The 16,180-nt window shown below is 41.1% G+C and overlaps 1 protein-coding gene across 1 annotated transcript in view; it reads right to left on the reverse strand.

Moving 5' to 3' along the window:
- Impg2 (interphotoreceptor matrix proteoglycan 2) overlaps positions 1-16,180 on the reverse strand; it is a 93,343-nt gene that overhangs the window by 40,090 nt on the left and 37,073 nt on the right. Inside the window, exons 6-8 of the mRNA XM_013515197.1 lie at positions 5,736-5,785; positions 4,851-4,909; positions 2,788-2,949 (exon numbers count right to left, since the gene is read on the reverse strand). Coding sequence (XP_013370651.1) covers positions 2,788-2,949; positions 4,851-4,909; positions 5,736-5,785 — 271 coding nt within the window. The remainder of the gene's footprint in view (positions 1-2,787; positions 2,950-4,850; positions 4,910-5,735; positions 5,786-16,180) is intronic.

A 16,180-nucleotide genomic window follows, 5' to 3' on the forward strand; every position in this document is an offset into this window, starting at 1 on the left:
ATGTTGTATGTCTGTTAATGTTTCCCTCCTTTTATCTTTAAAATAAAAAAAAAAAAAATCGGCCGCAGTCAGTACACTGACAGAGTGAAGTGTTTGTTTCCATAAGTGTGAAAGTGTCTGGCGATACCTGTTTCATGTTCCTGCAGCACAAGAGAACCGCGGACACACTAAGCATCTGAAAGAAGGGCACAAGTCCCGAATCAGCCGCAGGAGAGAGGCCTCGTAGCCTGGTTGCCCCAAAGCGAAGGCCAGGAGACCGCAGGCAGCCATCGCTTCGTGAGCGTTCCACCCACAGGTTTAATACTGAGTCTTTAAAATTCAGCCATGTAATTCCATATGAGCTTAGTGACTGGAGGAATATGCTAAAGATCTAAAGCTAATCAGGTTATATGAAAATACCTATTTTCATCAAACTGAGCATTTAAACTGTAACATTTCAGAAGGTAGCTGAAGAGATGGGTTACTATGATCAGGACCAGAATAATGGAATTTAGTTTAATGGACTTTTGGGGGCATCTCTGGGCATCTGTTTTTTAACCAAATCATTATGTAATCAGGGGAGTGGAATTTTTAAGAATTCTGATTACTGAACATCTTCATGTTTAAGAATATAGAATTCAGCCAGGCTTGGTGGTCCACGCCTGTCACCCCAGCACTTCGGAGGTAGAAGGATCGCCGTGAGTCTGAGGCCAGCCTGGACTACACAGAGAGTCCAAGTAGAGCCTGAACTACAAAGCCAGACCCTGTTTCAATAAAAAAGAAAAACAAAAGAGAATTAAAACCTATGACACTTTTTCACTTTGCTTTACTTTTTCCACAGAAAAAATAAATTCTTCTAAGATGGCGATAGAGATGGAATTTGTGGGACAAGGAATCAGAAGCCTCTGGAATCGAGTGACTGTTACATCTGGTGCTTTGCAATATCGCTTCCAATCCTGGTAACACTTCCGAGACTTACATATTATCTTGAATTTATAAATGAGAAAACTGAGACACTAAGACGTCACATAACTTGGCCAGGGGCATTCTGTTGTTGTTGTTGTGAATCAGAACTTATTTAACTTCAAATTCCTCTGACACTAAAGCCAAACTTCTCCCACTGAATGACATTATCTTCTCCTCTCCCTGCTGCCTCATGATAAGTGTTTTAGAATTAGGATCTGGACTGCAAAAACTGAAATTCACATTTCCCCGAATTGAAATGAAAAAAACTCCAGACAGTAGAAGGGAGGAACACTTTGAAAGGTGAAAAGAAATTTGATTTTACATTCTGTTCCCACAGAGGCTGAAACAACCCCGGACAAGCCATTGGCCTGCAGAACCCCACGCGTGAGACGAAGACGCTCATCCCCGCGACGCGCGAGAGCAGGCGGGCGGATGCAGCCTGGGGCAGCAGCAGGCGCGGGCATGAAGGCCGTCCTCCCTTACCGACCTTCCCAAGCTTATCACACCGGCCCTCCCTCTGGCATCCTCTTGGCATTGCTGCTAGTGCGCCATGCTGCCTCCCCCTCTTACTTTATCCTCATTTTAAAAAAAGAAGGCAAAGGCAAGCCTGACCCTATCTTCTCCAAACGGGCCTTCCTGTCCCGGCGGGTCCCCACTGCCACGCAGGACGCACCACCGAGGGCTCGAGCCGTGTGATGTTGGGGACGCGCCCGGAGCAGGTTCCCTTAGGCTCAGCCCCACAGCGACAAGATCCTCCGGAGACAGAGCTCCTGTCCCTGCTGCTCCACATGAGGCAGCTACTGGGAGGCGTTTCACTCAGGTGAGGAGGGCACACACGGCCCAGGCACAGGCCGGAGGAGGGGGCAACTTCCTGACAGGCCAGGCCCTCCGTCACCATCAGACCGCTTTACCTTCTCCTTACATCTCAGCTAAAGACGGTCTGCGGAGTGTTTACTGGATTTCCTCTACGTCTGCAGTCGGTCCACACAGTTGCTTACCCGAACACTAAGACGTATTAAGTGTCCCTTAATCCAAGGGCAGAAAGAGCCAGACAGCCAACCCAAGGCCCTGCCTGATGCCAGGCAGACGCCGGCCTGGCTGACATTTCCTGCACGTTCCCTACAGCCTTGCAGCGCGGCCGGCTGGCTAGGAAAGTGAAACGTCGGTCCAACACTCTGTGTCGGATGACCGCAGCAATCTAAGTGATGCATGTTTTTATCTCCCATCTGGACAGTGTCTGGGGAAGGAAATTAATCCAAATTAATGGAATGGAAAACCCTGGCCAAGCAGAACCCAGTCAAGAGGGAATGAAAAAGAAACAGGAAGGAACGACGGGCGCTGTCATCAGGTAGAGAAGGACAGAGGGACTCCAGTGCCCACCGCACAGGACAAAGGCACGCTGGACAGGGCCTGGGGCGGGTCATTCTTAACCGGAAGAGACCTGAGTTTGAGTCCTGTGCGGAATTTTTCAGCAACTGAAGTGATGGTGTGGTCTAGTTCACAGTTATTTAAAGAAATCTTTTTTAAAAAAATACCTCTTACCAAAGAACGAATATAGGAGAGAAGTCTGTTTTTACTGGATGTCTTTTTTACTCCGAACTCTGTATCACCTAGGTAGTAACTACACAAAATTTTCAGTGTAACAAAAGAGAACACCAAAGACAGATTTTTAAAATTTAATTTAATGCTCCCTCAAGAAAAACAACACACTATTCATAATTTCTCGGAGATGCTCATTTCTCCAACTATTGGCAACTCAAAACCATGCAGTGAAGCTCAATCTTTATCTACACAGCAGAAGTCGGAAAGAGGGTTTATTTGTTAGTAGACAGAAATACCCACCTCTGAAATAAACTCTTCCGCAAGATGCTTGTGGTGGGAGCTGGCGGGGTCCCGCAGCTCGGGCTTGTACTGCTTCCCCAGAAGGCGGACACTGAACTCTGCAATCTGCTCAGCCGCTGGCTCTGTGGGCTCTTCAATAACACTCAGAATTTCATTGCTGATCTGGATGTTCAGAAAACACTGTCAGTGTTACTCAATCACAGCAGATACTTCCCGACTGCGTGCAAAGTTCCAGACACTGCGCCAGAGGTCATTTCTGACAGTGAACTTTTCTGCAGTATCTGATCTTGAAATAAACTGGATAGAGTTTAAGACATATGCTAATATTAAAATGACCGTGTATTTGTACATTCCTTTGAAAACACACTGACCAGTTCCAGGGAAGATAGAAAATTTTCCATAAGAAATCATCAAAGTGAGTTTTAAAAGAGTTGACTATTATGAAATTATCATTTAAAAATAGTCTAGAAGGATTGCTCTCAAATATTGGTCCTAGAGCTCTTTTAAACTCTTAAAAATAATTGAGGGGCTGGGGATTTAGCTCAGCGGCAAAGCGCCTGCCTGGCAAGCGCAAGGTCGTGAGTTCGGTTCCCGGTACCGGAGAAAAACAAAAAAAAAAAAAAAAATTGAGTAAATTGAAGAAGCATGGTTTATACAGATTGTACCTATAAGTATTTACCAAATTAAAACGTGCTATGTACATGTACTAACTTCCCACAAGGAATGTAAACATTAGATACTACACACATGTATTAATATACTAAAATTTTAAAAGTGGAAAAAATACAAGAGAGATTTTAAAAATATTTATTAATTCACTTTAAAATAGCAATAATCCCATTTCATGTAAAAATAAACATTTTCTGCAAAATAAAAGTGGAAAGGGTGACGTTGTTTACATTTTTGCAACTTCTTTACTAATATCTGGATTAACACAAAAGACAGCTGGGATCTCAGGTTTACTTCTGCATGCAGTTCATTGCAATATTATATTTTAGTTGAAATGCATGAAGAAAACCTGGCCACGCAGACACATACTGGAGAAAAGAAGGAAATATTAATAACCTTTTGAGATACTGAGAGTATTCTTTTCTGATACTACACCAGCTCAAAAAGTGGTCATTTCTTAAAGATTGGTTGCTGTATGGAGTCAAAACCATATCCAACAAACTTTTTGTGAGCCAAGCATGGTGGCACACACCTGTAATCCCAGCACTTGGGAGGCTGAGGCAGGGGGATTGTTGCAAGTTTGAGACCAGCCTGAGCTATAAAGTGAGTTCAAGGCCAGCCTGAACAGCATAGCGAGACCCTGTCTCAAAAAGACCAAAGAAAACACCTTTCTGTACTACTATTCTATAACAAAATCCAGGTTTTTCCAGTGGCAGAAAAAAATTTGAGTAGCAAAATAAATATTGTATTATAATCCAAATAATAAAATAAATATCCATGAGTTATACTGATATACATAAGTGACTGAAAAATGAATTAGAGTGAAGTAACAACAGTTTCTTACAGTAGAATTATACTTAATAAATGTAGAAGGAAGGAGGGATATTTGTCTATCATTTCTAGAACACTACAGTGTTTCATATACATGGGCAATGTGTAATACTTTTACTTAATGTCTAATTTTTTTACAATAAAGACTCAAATATAGGATTTAATGTTGTTTAGTAGACAAGTTCCTATTAATAATGGTGCATTTTAAATCATGTTAATTTTTAAATTTTAAGTTACATAAAATCTGTATTTTCTTCTAAAGAAGAGACAGCTAAGACATGATTTATGATTATAATATAAGCTTACCACAGTGAGAGTTCTGCAAGCTGCCTGTCACTTCATGTAAAATTTGAAACCCTCTCAGATTACAACCTTCCCTGAAAGGGCAGATTTGTTTGGTTCTCCAAGGAACATCAGATTTTTAATGCACTGGTTCTAGAATCTGTGATATTTTTAGAGCAGGGCACCACACAAAGTCCGAGGTAGTTCACCAATGAGATATAAACTTTCCCCTAACACCTGTCCTCCCCGTTAGAAGCTAAGTGCAAAACATCACGACTCACACTCTCCTCCGGTGTTTGCAAGCTACTCTCAGAGGCACCCTCATAGGAGTGTACAGCACCTGAGCAGAAAACAAAAGCACATGCGTGAATTCAGTCCCTGATCACGTTGGAAGGTGTACCAAGACGTCAGGAACTGACTTCAAAAACTACTTGTAAAGTCCTTTGCTTTTTCATACTGGAAATGCAGTCCACCTTAACCTCGAGACACACTCACAGGGGTCCTCTCTGAGCAAGAAATACTTACAACTCCCCACAGGCATTTTTTTTAGTATCTACAGTAGGTTATGCTCTGTGCTAGGTACTGGGGATACAAAAACAAAGTTTCCATTCTCATGCAAAAATATTATAAAGGGAAAGTGGGTGAAGTTAGAGACTGGCTCTGTTTTGATCATCATTAAAACTGGACCACATCACACCATTCTATTTTTGTATATGTTTGAAATTTCTAATACCAAAAAATTTGTATTTTACAATGAAAAATAAAGGGGAAAAAAACCCCAATTCACAAGGCATACAGAGGTCGAAGGTGCACATTAAACTATACCACAATATGCAATCAGAAAAGTCCTCCCTCTGGGAAACTCTAAGGCCAATGACAAATAATTAGCACTAGAAATGTTCCACCTTTTGACATAAGCCTTGAAATAATGCATTAGGTCGTCCATTCATTGTTAACACTGTGCTCTGATTTGCAGTGTGATTAACAAAGATGTTCGAGTATTCACAACATGCCATAAGTGAAAAATAATTACTTTTTCTTGGGACTCTTGAACAATACATAAAGAGAAAATTTTTTAAATGTGCATAGAAAAACTACACATGCTTGAGACTTTCTTAAACCATAGATAACTGTTTTAAAAAGTGAATAAAAGCACAAAAGCATACCTCCCAGTGTTGAGGTGCCACCAATAGGAACTGGAGATGACAATTCAGGGCTAGGAAAAGTATTTGCAGTTAATAAAAAGATGGAAACATAAGGGCTTACAATGAGACGCGGGATCTGTTTTCCCAAAGGAAATCACTAGACCATCAAAGAAGTGTCCCCAAAGTATCAAGTAGCAAGGTTTTTACCAATCATAACTTCATAATTCATTCATTTGCATTAACAATGCCTGCTTAACTAAACTCACCGATCTGCTGTACTCCCCTCATTATAATTCATCACCTGTTTCCTTCCTTTTCTGTTTAAATCCTTACATGAAATCATTTTATTTATTTACTAACTTATTCTCCCACTCCTTAATCCTCTAGAATAGTATCATCCAAGACAGTAGCCCACGAATGTGTAGCAACTTAAATTAACTAAAATTAAAGTTAAAATTGTAGTTCCTTATTCACGCTAGCCACACTGCAGGTCTTCAGTGATCACATGTGGCTAATGCTATGCTGGACAAGACCAAAAGGAATTTCTATCATCACAGAAAGTTCCGTTCACCCCGACTGTATTACGAATCTAACTGCAAGCTGGGCGTAGTGGTGCAGTGGGGCAGGGATACACAGGCCTGCAATCCCAGTACTCAAGAGGCTTCAGCAGGAGGATTTTGAATTTGAGACCAGCCTGGATTATATAGCAAGACTGTGTCTCAAAAAGAGACCTAAGTACATACATACATGCACACAAACATACATGCAAACATGCATGCATGCATACAAACATACATAAAACATGCATACATATAAATAAACATGACTCAGTTCTAGGCTGGGGTGTATCTCGGTGCTAGATTTCTTGCCTAGCTTGCCCACATTCATCCCAAATTCCTCCACTGAAAAATTTTTAAAGAGCTAAACTCTATGAGATTAGAGACCTTGCTTGCCAAATTCCTACTGTATCTCCAATGGTAAAGAAAGAAAAAGTACCTTCTACTTAGTACATTTTTTACAACACCCATGATCTATGCTTATAGTTTCACAGAAAATACAGATGCCAGGGCTGGGCATGGTGGCGTACATGTGCAATCCCAGCGCCTGGGAAGCTAAGGCAGGAGGATTGCTGTGCGTTTGAGGCCAGCCTGAGCTAAACACTGAGTTCAAGTCCAGCCTGAACTACATAGTGAGACCCTGTCAAAAAAAAAAAAATGCAAATACCAAAAAATGATTATGATGTGACAAGTAATACAGACAGTAAAGTACTGGCTGGTAGACGGGAGCACAACTGCAAATCTCATCTCATTTGAGAGATCATCATAATCATAAAACATTTCATGTAAACCATAAAAGGTTGTGTGAAAGGTGCTACAGGCCACACTTAATCACCCTTTACCAGGCTGCCTTCCTACTGCAAGCAAAGATCCGAGGATATCCGAGAAAGTTCCTGCTCACAAAGGAAAGTGAGCTTTCCATAAATGCAAGTTTCCACATATCCCAAAGGTATAAAAGCTGAACTATGCCATTGTGTGAGTATTTCAGAACTTTAGACGTGACATTATGCCCTAAGCAGAAAAAGCTGCTCCACTGACATTTTCCAAGGATGCTGATCAGTGGTGAGTGTCAGTTTGCAATTCAGAAGAATTGAAAACTCTCCTCAGTGTTTCACAAGTCAACTCCCTAAGGTGATTTGAGCATAGTCAAAAAATAGCCCATTTAAAGTATGTTGTGTGCCCCTCCCAAAAATGGTCCTCACAGGTGGAAGTCGCATCTTCAGAACCACCACATCACTGCTCAAAACTAGGCTGGAAGGGGCACTCAGAGCCGCAAGATGCACATGGTGTACACACTGAAGTACCAGTTTTACTGGAAGCTTAAGCAGGTGGGGAATTAAACAGGAACTGATATGTAATTTAGAACATTAACATAAGATTTAAATAACTATTAAGATAAAATACAATAAATGAAAAGCATTTTATGGTTGGTGCTAGATGAGGAAAGTCACTGAGATCATTTCCCTAGACCCCCAAGGTTTGGTGGAAATTTTCTTTTATCTTTTTGAGACACGGTTTCACTATGCAGTTCAGGCTGGGCTCGAACTCACCATGTAGCCCAGGCTGGCCTCCAACTCCCAATAATCCTCCTGCTTCAGCCTACTGAGTACTGGGATTATAGGCATGCACCACCACACTCAGATTTGGTAGAAATTTTGAAATATATAAATTTTTTAAAGTTTCACCATAAGGATCTTTCTGGCTTTTTAAAATACAACCTAAAAAGAACAACATACTAAACCATTACACCAAACCTATCATTAGCGGCTATTTGGAGGATATTTTCATGAAATGGAGTAGTAAGTGGGCTGTCATCTAGGAGAACCTAAAGGAATATAAGTCACCTTGGTGAGCAGAGAAAGGCCTGAATAATGAGAAATCGCACAAAGGCTTCTTAGGTTGTGGAAATGGAACTGAACTGGCGGGGAGGGATTCAGAGGTTTTCAGAAGAGATATGAACATATCTGGCATAAGCAGCGTTCACCAATGATTTCCACAGCAGCACCCTTGCTAATAAGTGAGATCCAAATGGGTAAAGTAAGTGTCCCAAAGTCACATGAAAAGCCCGAACTGTCCCCTTCCAATAATAATAACAGTAAGACTAATTTACACTTGAATTTACTGAGCCCTTACCATGTGTGCTAAATGTTTTATTGTGTTTAACTTAATTCAGCAACTCCCTTCAGAGGAAGATATTATTTCCATTCAGACACATGAGGAAACTAATGCTAGCAGAACGCATGATCCCAGGAACCCTACCTTTACCCACTGTATTCACTACTTTCCACATGGCTCTATGGGACACCTACCCCTCAGAAGAATCTCACTAGGTCTTAATGATAGTGGCCTATACAACCAAGTGAGCTAAAACTAAAGTGTGGAAAAGTCCCAGAAAGAAGGCAGGGAACTCGGCTGGAGTTGAAGACCTACAGAAAGTCACTGGGCATAAACAGCACATCAAGACCAAGCGACAAAAGCACAGCACGGCAACTAGAACCGAACTGGATGCTGGAATGAGATGGCGGAAGACCCAGAGATGGATCACACTTCCCCCACATTTGAACGAATCCTCTAACTAGGCAAGCATTCAAAATGAAGAAGTTTGCTTATTTTAGGGGGCTGAGATTTTAACGTTATGAATGCAAAAGAGCAAAATAAAAGACAGATGACAGGAAGTAGGAAACTATACCTTTCTCAAACGGAAAGGGGGTCCAGAGATGGCAGGGGGGATGGGAGGGAGGGGCAAAGGATGAGAATTGGGACATGTCATGTGCACGCACCAGCTCCTCACCAGGAATGTCCGCATCATGTGTTGCACACACGCACTGTTTAAATAACATGACTTTAAAGACAGTGAGGAGAAAGTTCTCAGTGATTCAGATCCCTTGTTTAACACTGAAACACTTAACCCCCAACCTCCCCCTCACTCCCCTTTCAAAAGACAGTAAAAAACACCTAACAAGAACCCTTCCTCATGTTCTCAGCAATTGTGCCCCTGCAGAGACCCTTCAGATGTCCCTCAGCACAGCTCTGGAGCACAGGGGAACACTGAACTTGGAGAAATGAATGCTACTGCGTTTCCAGGACCAACTACAAAATTGAAGATATTAAACCAAGACCTTTAACTTAATACTGGCAGCAAACAACCTGCTACAGCCTCATTGTCTCAGCTTATCCAGCCCATTGTTCATTCTTCACTGCTCTTACATAATCATGTCAGCGGAATTCAGCTGGGATGTGTCAGAAGATACCACGGTCGGACGGAGTATAAACGTTACAACACTGTGGGGCTGAGGCGCAGCTCAGAGGCAGAGTGGGCAAGGCCCTAGGTTCAAGCCTCAGTGCAAAAAAAGGGGAAAAAGAAACACACTAAGCCCAGGTTCATGTTCAGCTTACTTCTCTCCTTGATGGTTGTGCATGCTTTGCTCTTGAATCTGTTATTATAATCCGCATAGAAGAGAAAAAAACAAAGTAAGAAGTCAAGAGTCCTGGGTACAAGTTCCAGATTTATCACTGCGTATGAACTGAGTAAATACCCTACTAGGGGGCTGGGGATTTAGCTCAGCGGCACAGCGCCTGCCTGGTAAGCACGAGGTCGTGAGTTCGATTCTCGGTACCGGAAAAAAAAAATACCCTACTTGGTCTGAGCACCAAGACCCTCATCTCTAAAGTGAAACTATCTGCCTTGAGTTTATGTGGTAGCCTGTGCCGTCTGAATGCAGCGTGTGCTTTTATTTTGGCTTTTACCCAGTTTTTCTTGTTGTTCAGCCCAAGTTTGCTCTGCAGAGCTGGTTTATCCCATACCTATTTATGCTGCACTTTTGAAATAAATAAGTGCACCATTAAAAAATAAATGAAGTAGAACTCCTTCTTATACCTATTTCACAAAGGTGTAGAAGAAAACTAAATAAAATGTTATATTCAGAACCTTATGAGAAGCATGAAATGTCAAGCAAATATAAAACAGGGTATATTCATCCTTTTTGTTACTGGGACAAAATGCCTGACAATAGAGCAGGAGAGGCTCACTCTGGCTTACAGCTGTAGAAGCCTCAGTCAGTGCTTGGCTGGCTCCAAGGCAGAAATATCAGGAGGGAAGGGTGTGGTGGCGCAAGGCTGCTCCCCTCATGCAGCCAGCACAAGGAGCACAAGGGAAGAGCCAAAGAGGAAAAGACTGGAACAGAACACATCCTCCAAAGGCAACACCCCGTGATCCGCCTCCTGCACGGAACGTGCGGGTATTAACCACCGACCTATCAGCGAGGTCGGTCCAGTGCCTCTGCAAGTCCACCTCCAGACACGGGAGACTTCTGGGGAAGCATGGTGGATCCAAGCCACAGCAACAGGTTAATGGAACAGTGAAACGTGTCACCTCCAACAGAATAATACATCTCACTGAAATATTCTGTATTTGGTTTTGTGATCTGGGCAGGGGATATAGCTCAGTGGCACAAGTGCCTGTCTGACAAGCGCAAGGTCCTGAGTTCGATTCCCAGTACCAAAAAAAAAAAAAAGATAAACAACATCAACCCCAAATGTGAAATAACTAAAAAGCCAAAATACCCAGAACCATCTTCACAGGGGAACATCACCAGAGACCTAGAAACTGACCTGGATAGCCAGGCGGAAACTCATCTACACATTAACAAACACTCAATGAGTCTGTCCTCAGGCCGCACCTTGTACTGGTTATGGAGGACACAGCAACAAAGCCAGTCAGCTGAGAGTGAGGCACTGCCCAAAGCTGAGTGAAGGGCTGCCGAGATGTCTGGCTGTATAAGGTAAGAGCTGGAGGAGGCCTTTTTGAAATAGCAGAGACTGGGGCTGGGGATTTAGCTCAGCGGCAAAGCACCTGCCTGGCAAGTGCAAGGTCGCGAGTTCGATTCCCAGTACCGGAAAAAAAAAAAAAAAAACTAAGAAAAAAAAAAGAAAAACAACTAAAATAGCAGAGACTTTAGAACATTTAAATATGATACAAAGGAATCACTAAAGGGAAAAGTTGACTCAGAAGGAAATAATGACAGCCTAAAAACATGATTAACATACTAAGAAATAACTGAGTTTAAAACAAATTTCTCCACCACTCCTACACAATTTCATTGCACAAAAAATGGTAAGTGAATCAAGAAAGCTGTATCTAGGTGAAGCGAGGCCACCGAGAACGCACAGGAAGTCCACATGCGCAGCTCAGGCAAACAAGTCCCAGGCACCTCGGCTTACCCGGCAGCATGAGCTGCACTCACCCTTACGGGCATCACAGCCTCCGCCCCACGTCAGATGACCCTGCCCACTCCTCACAGCGGTTAAAAGCTGTTACTTTCTAGGCTCACTTCCACAGTGAACTTTCAGGCTCCTTCACTGATAGGTCCCATATTGATCTTGATATTTATGCATTTCTTACGCATTTGGGGGTGTAAACTGCCAAGTTTTTACCAGGTTCCTCTTTCCTTTAACATGCTTCTAGTGAAGTTTTTGAGGGTGTGGCTCCTAACTCTATTTTTCTCTTAAGCCCTCAAGTTTTTATTACACAATTTTCAGTAATCTTTTAGTAAATACATACCATGTTACAGCAGAGATAACTTTATTGGGACTATGTTTTGTTTTCACACAAAGTTTTTAGATAAACATCACACAAGATTGTTCATTCTAAGAATGAACCAGCATGGTGCACCTAGGCAGGGATGTAGCAGATTGCCAGAAGATGGAGGATAGTCTTAGCGCTATTCCTAAAGCTTGCATTTTTATGATACTTGAGGAAACACATCATTTTCTACAACACATACTGACAAGTTACATACCAAAATACAAAAAGGTGGGTAAAGTTTTTAAAAAGTAGTAGTTTCAAAAGAAGTTTGAATTTATAAAAGAAAAATCTCAAAACTATACTGCTCATATTTTCTCTTATTGGAAGATTCTGAAAGAAAAATCTCAAAGCTCAGAAGTCTCATAGCTATGCTAAAATTCCAGTGCCAGAAAGATGAATAGACTAGAAAAGAGAATAACAAAAGTATTCTGACAGCTATTTTGAGATCGCACTGTACAGGGGAAAGGTTTGGACCTGTCAGGAAGTAACTGCGCATGGAGAAGTGCTGATGGATTCAAACCAGGGTGGCAGCAGTGCAGATGGTGGAAAAGGGCACAGATTTTTAAACAGAGGTAACAAAATTCCTTCATGAATTCAAGGTATAAAAGGTATAAAAGAAAGAGATAATGAAGGATCATCACGAAGTGTTGGATTTGAATGACGAAGCCGCCACCAATAAAGATGGAAGAGACTTCAGGTAGAGTCAGTTGGGATGGGCAAGAGAGCAGCAAGAGCTCAGGGGTGGCTGGATCTGAATTTGAGACGTCCACTGGAGAGGCAGGTGGAGATACCAGCAGCAGCATGAGTTGTTTCCCCACTTAATAAGATGCTGCCATCATTTTGTCAGACATGGCTTCTATCAGATAGAAATCAGGTCCTTCTACACCTATTTTCTTCAGGATTTTTTATCATGAGTAGAAGTTGGGTGATGGCAAAGTCTTTTCCTTTATCCATTAAGATGATCATGTGTTTTTTCCTTACTTTTGTTTATGTAATGTACAGCACTTATGTATGTAAAACCATCCTTGTATACATGGGGTTTTGACTATGATGTATCACGGGGAGCATCTTCTCTGATCGTATTTAGCTGGAGTTCCATATGCCTGGTGTGCTTGGAATGTTGAGTTCTTTTTCCATCTGTGAAAATTCCCTGGTATGATTTCTGTGAGATTTTTTATTCCATGCATGTGGTCTTCTAATTTTTCTCTAACTTCAATCAGTCACTCAGCCTTCTTGCATCAGGTAGTAGCTGTTGTAACAAGTTTCCTTTATCTCTTGCTGTTTTTAAGGTATCTGTGAGTATACGGGCTGTGCTTCCTATCTGTCCTCTGCTCTGACACTCTCCTCACATTGGTCGCTTCTGCTATGCAACAGAATTCTTTATCTCCAGGATCGCTGTTCAGCACCCTTTCATGGACTCTATTTCTTCAGTAAATTTGTCATTCATGTTTCAAATGGTTTTGACTAGCTCTGCTAACTTTTTATTTGACTCATCACAGTTTGTTAACTGCACTGTCTGGTCATGTCGTCTTCAGCTTGCTGAGTTTATTTGCTTTCCCTTTGATCATTTCATGTATTTCAGCTACTAGTGTTTGATTTTCTCTCATTGGTGCCCACGGGATCTTCTTTAGAGGAGCTGGGATTCGTTGAAGGCATTTTGTGGCCTTGTTTTTTCCTGTTCCTTTTGTTGTGCTGAGGGTTGAGGTCAGAGAGAATGAAGAGGTTTGTGTTGGTATGAAGATCTCTTTAGTTGGGTTCTCTTCTCTAGTGGTGTGATCTTGGTTATATTTGCCAAGAGGTATTGTCTACCACTTCAGCCTACTGGGTTTAGTTGGGGTGGACTCAGTCACTATGTTGTAAGGACAGCATTTTGGTTATAACATTGATCATGAACATTAAAACTTGTTTTGAAAATTTCACAACTTGATCAATGCTCCTTACAGACTATACTATACTGCTTTTAGTAGTTTGGGATGTAGAATACAGGGGGAAGGAAAGAAAGGAAAAATAAAGGTGGTAAATCAGTAAAAAGTGGAAGGTGGTAAATCAGTAAAAAAGAGAAAGTCAGTTAAAAAAAAAAGGTGGTAAATCAGTAAAAAAGAGAAAAGTCACTAGGTGAAAAGTAGATTGGAGATTTGATTCTGTTGGGGTTACTGGAGTAAAGGATTGATAGGGCAAGAGAGACACCATTTTCTTTCTGTAATTCCATTTTAAGAGAATTCACTTAAAATTCACTTAAACTGTAGTTACACTCTCTCCCCTTTGTTAGTCATAAACCAGAACAGCGTAATAAAATGGGAACAGAACAAATAGGACAAACTAGGAAGCAGACTAAATGTTAAATCACAATGGTCATCTGGGATCTGCCTGACTGACAGCTTCAGGGAAAGTAAACCTTGTGATAATTGTGTGACATTCTTGTAAAATTCCCAAAAATGAGGTAATGGTTACTATGGAAACTAAAAATGTACTTAAACCGAAGGTGAGACCCAGATTGGTGCAGACATATTCTCTGGCTCCTGGTTACAGACTGTCCCTCGGTCAGCTCTCCAACAAAGCTTTGTTCATTCCTGCCTTTTTGGTCTCTTGTGAGGGCCTGTCTTATTGGACTCGCTTGCTGTATCAGGGTTAGTGCTGACAGGGTTTGAGAGAATATTGGTGCAGGCAGGAGGAGGGACACAGAGTCAGGGAAGGGTAGTTAGAAATTGAGGAAAGCTGTGTGATTGCTGGAACTTGTTAATACATTTGCAGTTAGTTTTATTTGGATCCAGTAAGCATAGCTCTGGAAAGGGTTACCCTGACATGGCTATGAATGATACCATTCAAGCTAAAGCACTGGTCAACCAGCTATTCATCTTCTTGATATCTTTCTGAAAGAACTGAAAACATCATAGTACAGTGATGTACACAGACCTATGTTTATGGCACCACAGTTTCTAACAGCTAAATCTTGTAAACAGATGCCAAAATGCCCATCAATTGATAAATGGATAAAGATGATACATAGACAGGTATAGATATAAAGGAGTACTACTCAGCCATAAAGAATGATAAATTTGAGGCATTTATAGGTAAATGGATGGACCTTGAGACCATATTCTTAAGTAAAATAAATTGAACCCACATATGTAAATATTGCATTGCTTCTGTGGTGTGAGAAACTAAAAGGGCAAATAAGGACCAGAATGCACATTAAATATTAAGAAATAGGAAGAAAATGCTCAATTGGGAAGGGGAGGGGAGGAAAGAAAGGAAAAGGAAAAAAGAAAAAGAGGGAGAAATGGAAACAAAGCTTCTGTAAATGAGTAGGGGAAGAGGGATGGAAGGGAGGATAAAGGAAGTGGGGAGAAATAAGATGAGTCATGTACAGGTACATAGACCCTATGAGGAAAGTGACTATTATGTAATTTAAAATGCACCAATAAACTTAACTAATAAAAAGGAATAGATAGATAGATAGATGATAGATAGATAGATAGATAGATAGATAGATAGATAGATAGATAGAGTCTTAGGGTTACATTCTTTTGAACAGTCACAATCCCTGCTTTTGTCTGATCTAACGGGAATTCGAAAGGGGGAACTACAGAGAGGGAAGGCAAAAGGAAGGCAAAAGAAAAATGAGAGAAGGACAAAATGGAAACAATGCTTTGCAAGTCAGGAGGGGCAGAGGGGCTGCAGGGAGGGGTGGGGAGTGGGAAAAAAGAGGAATCAAGATGTATCACATACAGGCACCAATTCCCCGTGATAAATGTGATCATTATGTGTACCTACATGGTACCAATAAACTTAATTTTTTTAAATTCATTTTAAAAATAAAAGAAGGAAAACACATTCACAAACAGACATCCATTCACAAAACAGCACAAGAACAATACAAACAATACAGAGTTACAGACAAAGTTGTAGGAAATTAACAATAGTTGTTGTATTACACATTGATATCTTCAAAGTGGTTTCTCAGGAAAACAGAGACATACAAGATTGATCAAACAAGTAATCATTAACTGCTCCTTTCTGTAGAGCAATAGAAGACAGTAGTATGACTATGTTAGCTATCCTGTATATACATACTTACATAATTTCCCCTTCTTTCCCTTCTCTTTTCCCACACCCCAACTGCCCTTTACTTTTAAGCATTTTCCTTTCATTTCACAATGTCTATCATATCTCGTAGTTTTTATTCACTCTTTCAGGTCTTACACTAATAAGACAATACACTGCTTACTCATGCAGGTCTGATTTATTTCACTTATGAGTATGGTCTCTAGTTGTGACCATTTACCTATAAAAGCCTCGAGTTTATCTTTCTTTATAGCTGAGTA

This window comes from Chinchilla lanigera, unplaced genomic scaffold (genome assembly GCF_000276665.1).
Source record: "Chinchilla lanigera isolate Chin_1 unplaced genomic scaffold, ChiLan1.0 scaffold00026, whole genome shotgun sequence".
Classification (NCBI taxonomy): Eukaryota; Metazoa; Chordata; class Mammalia; order Rodentia; family Chinchillidae; genus Chinchilla; species Chinchilla lanigera.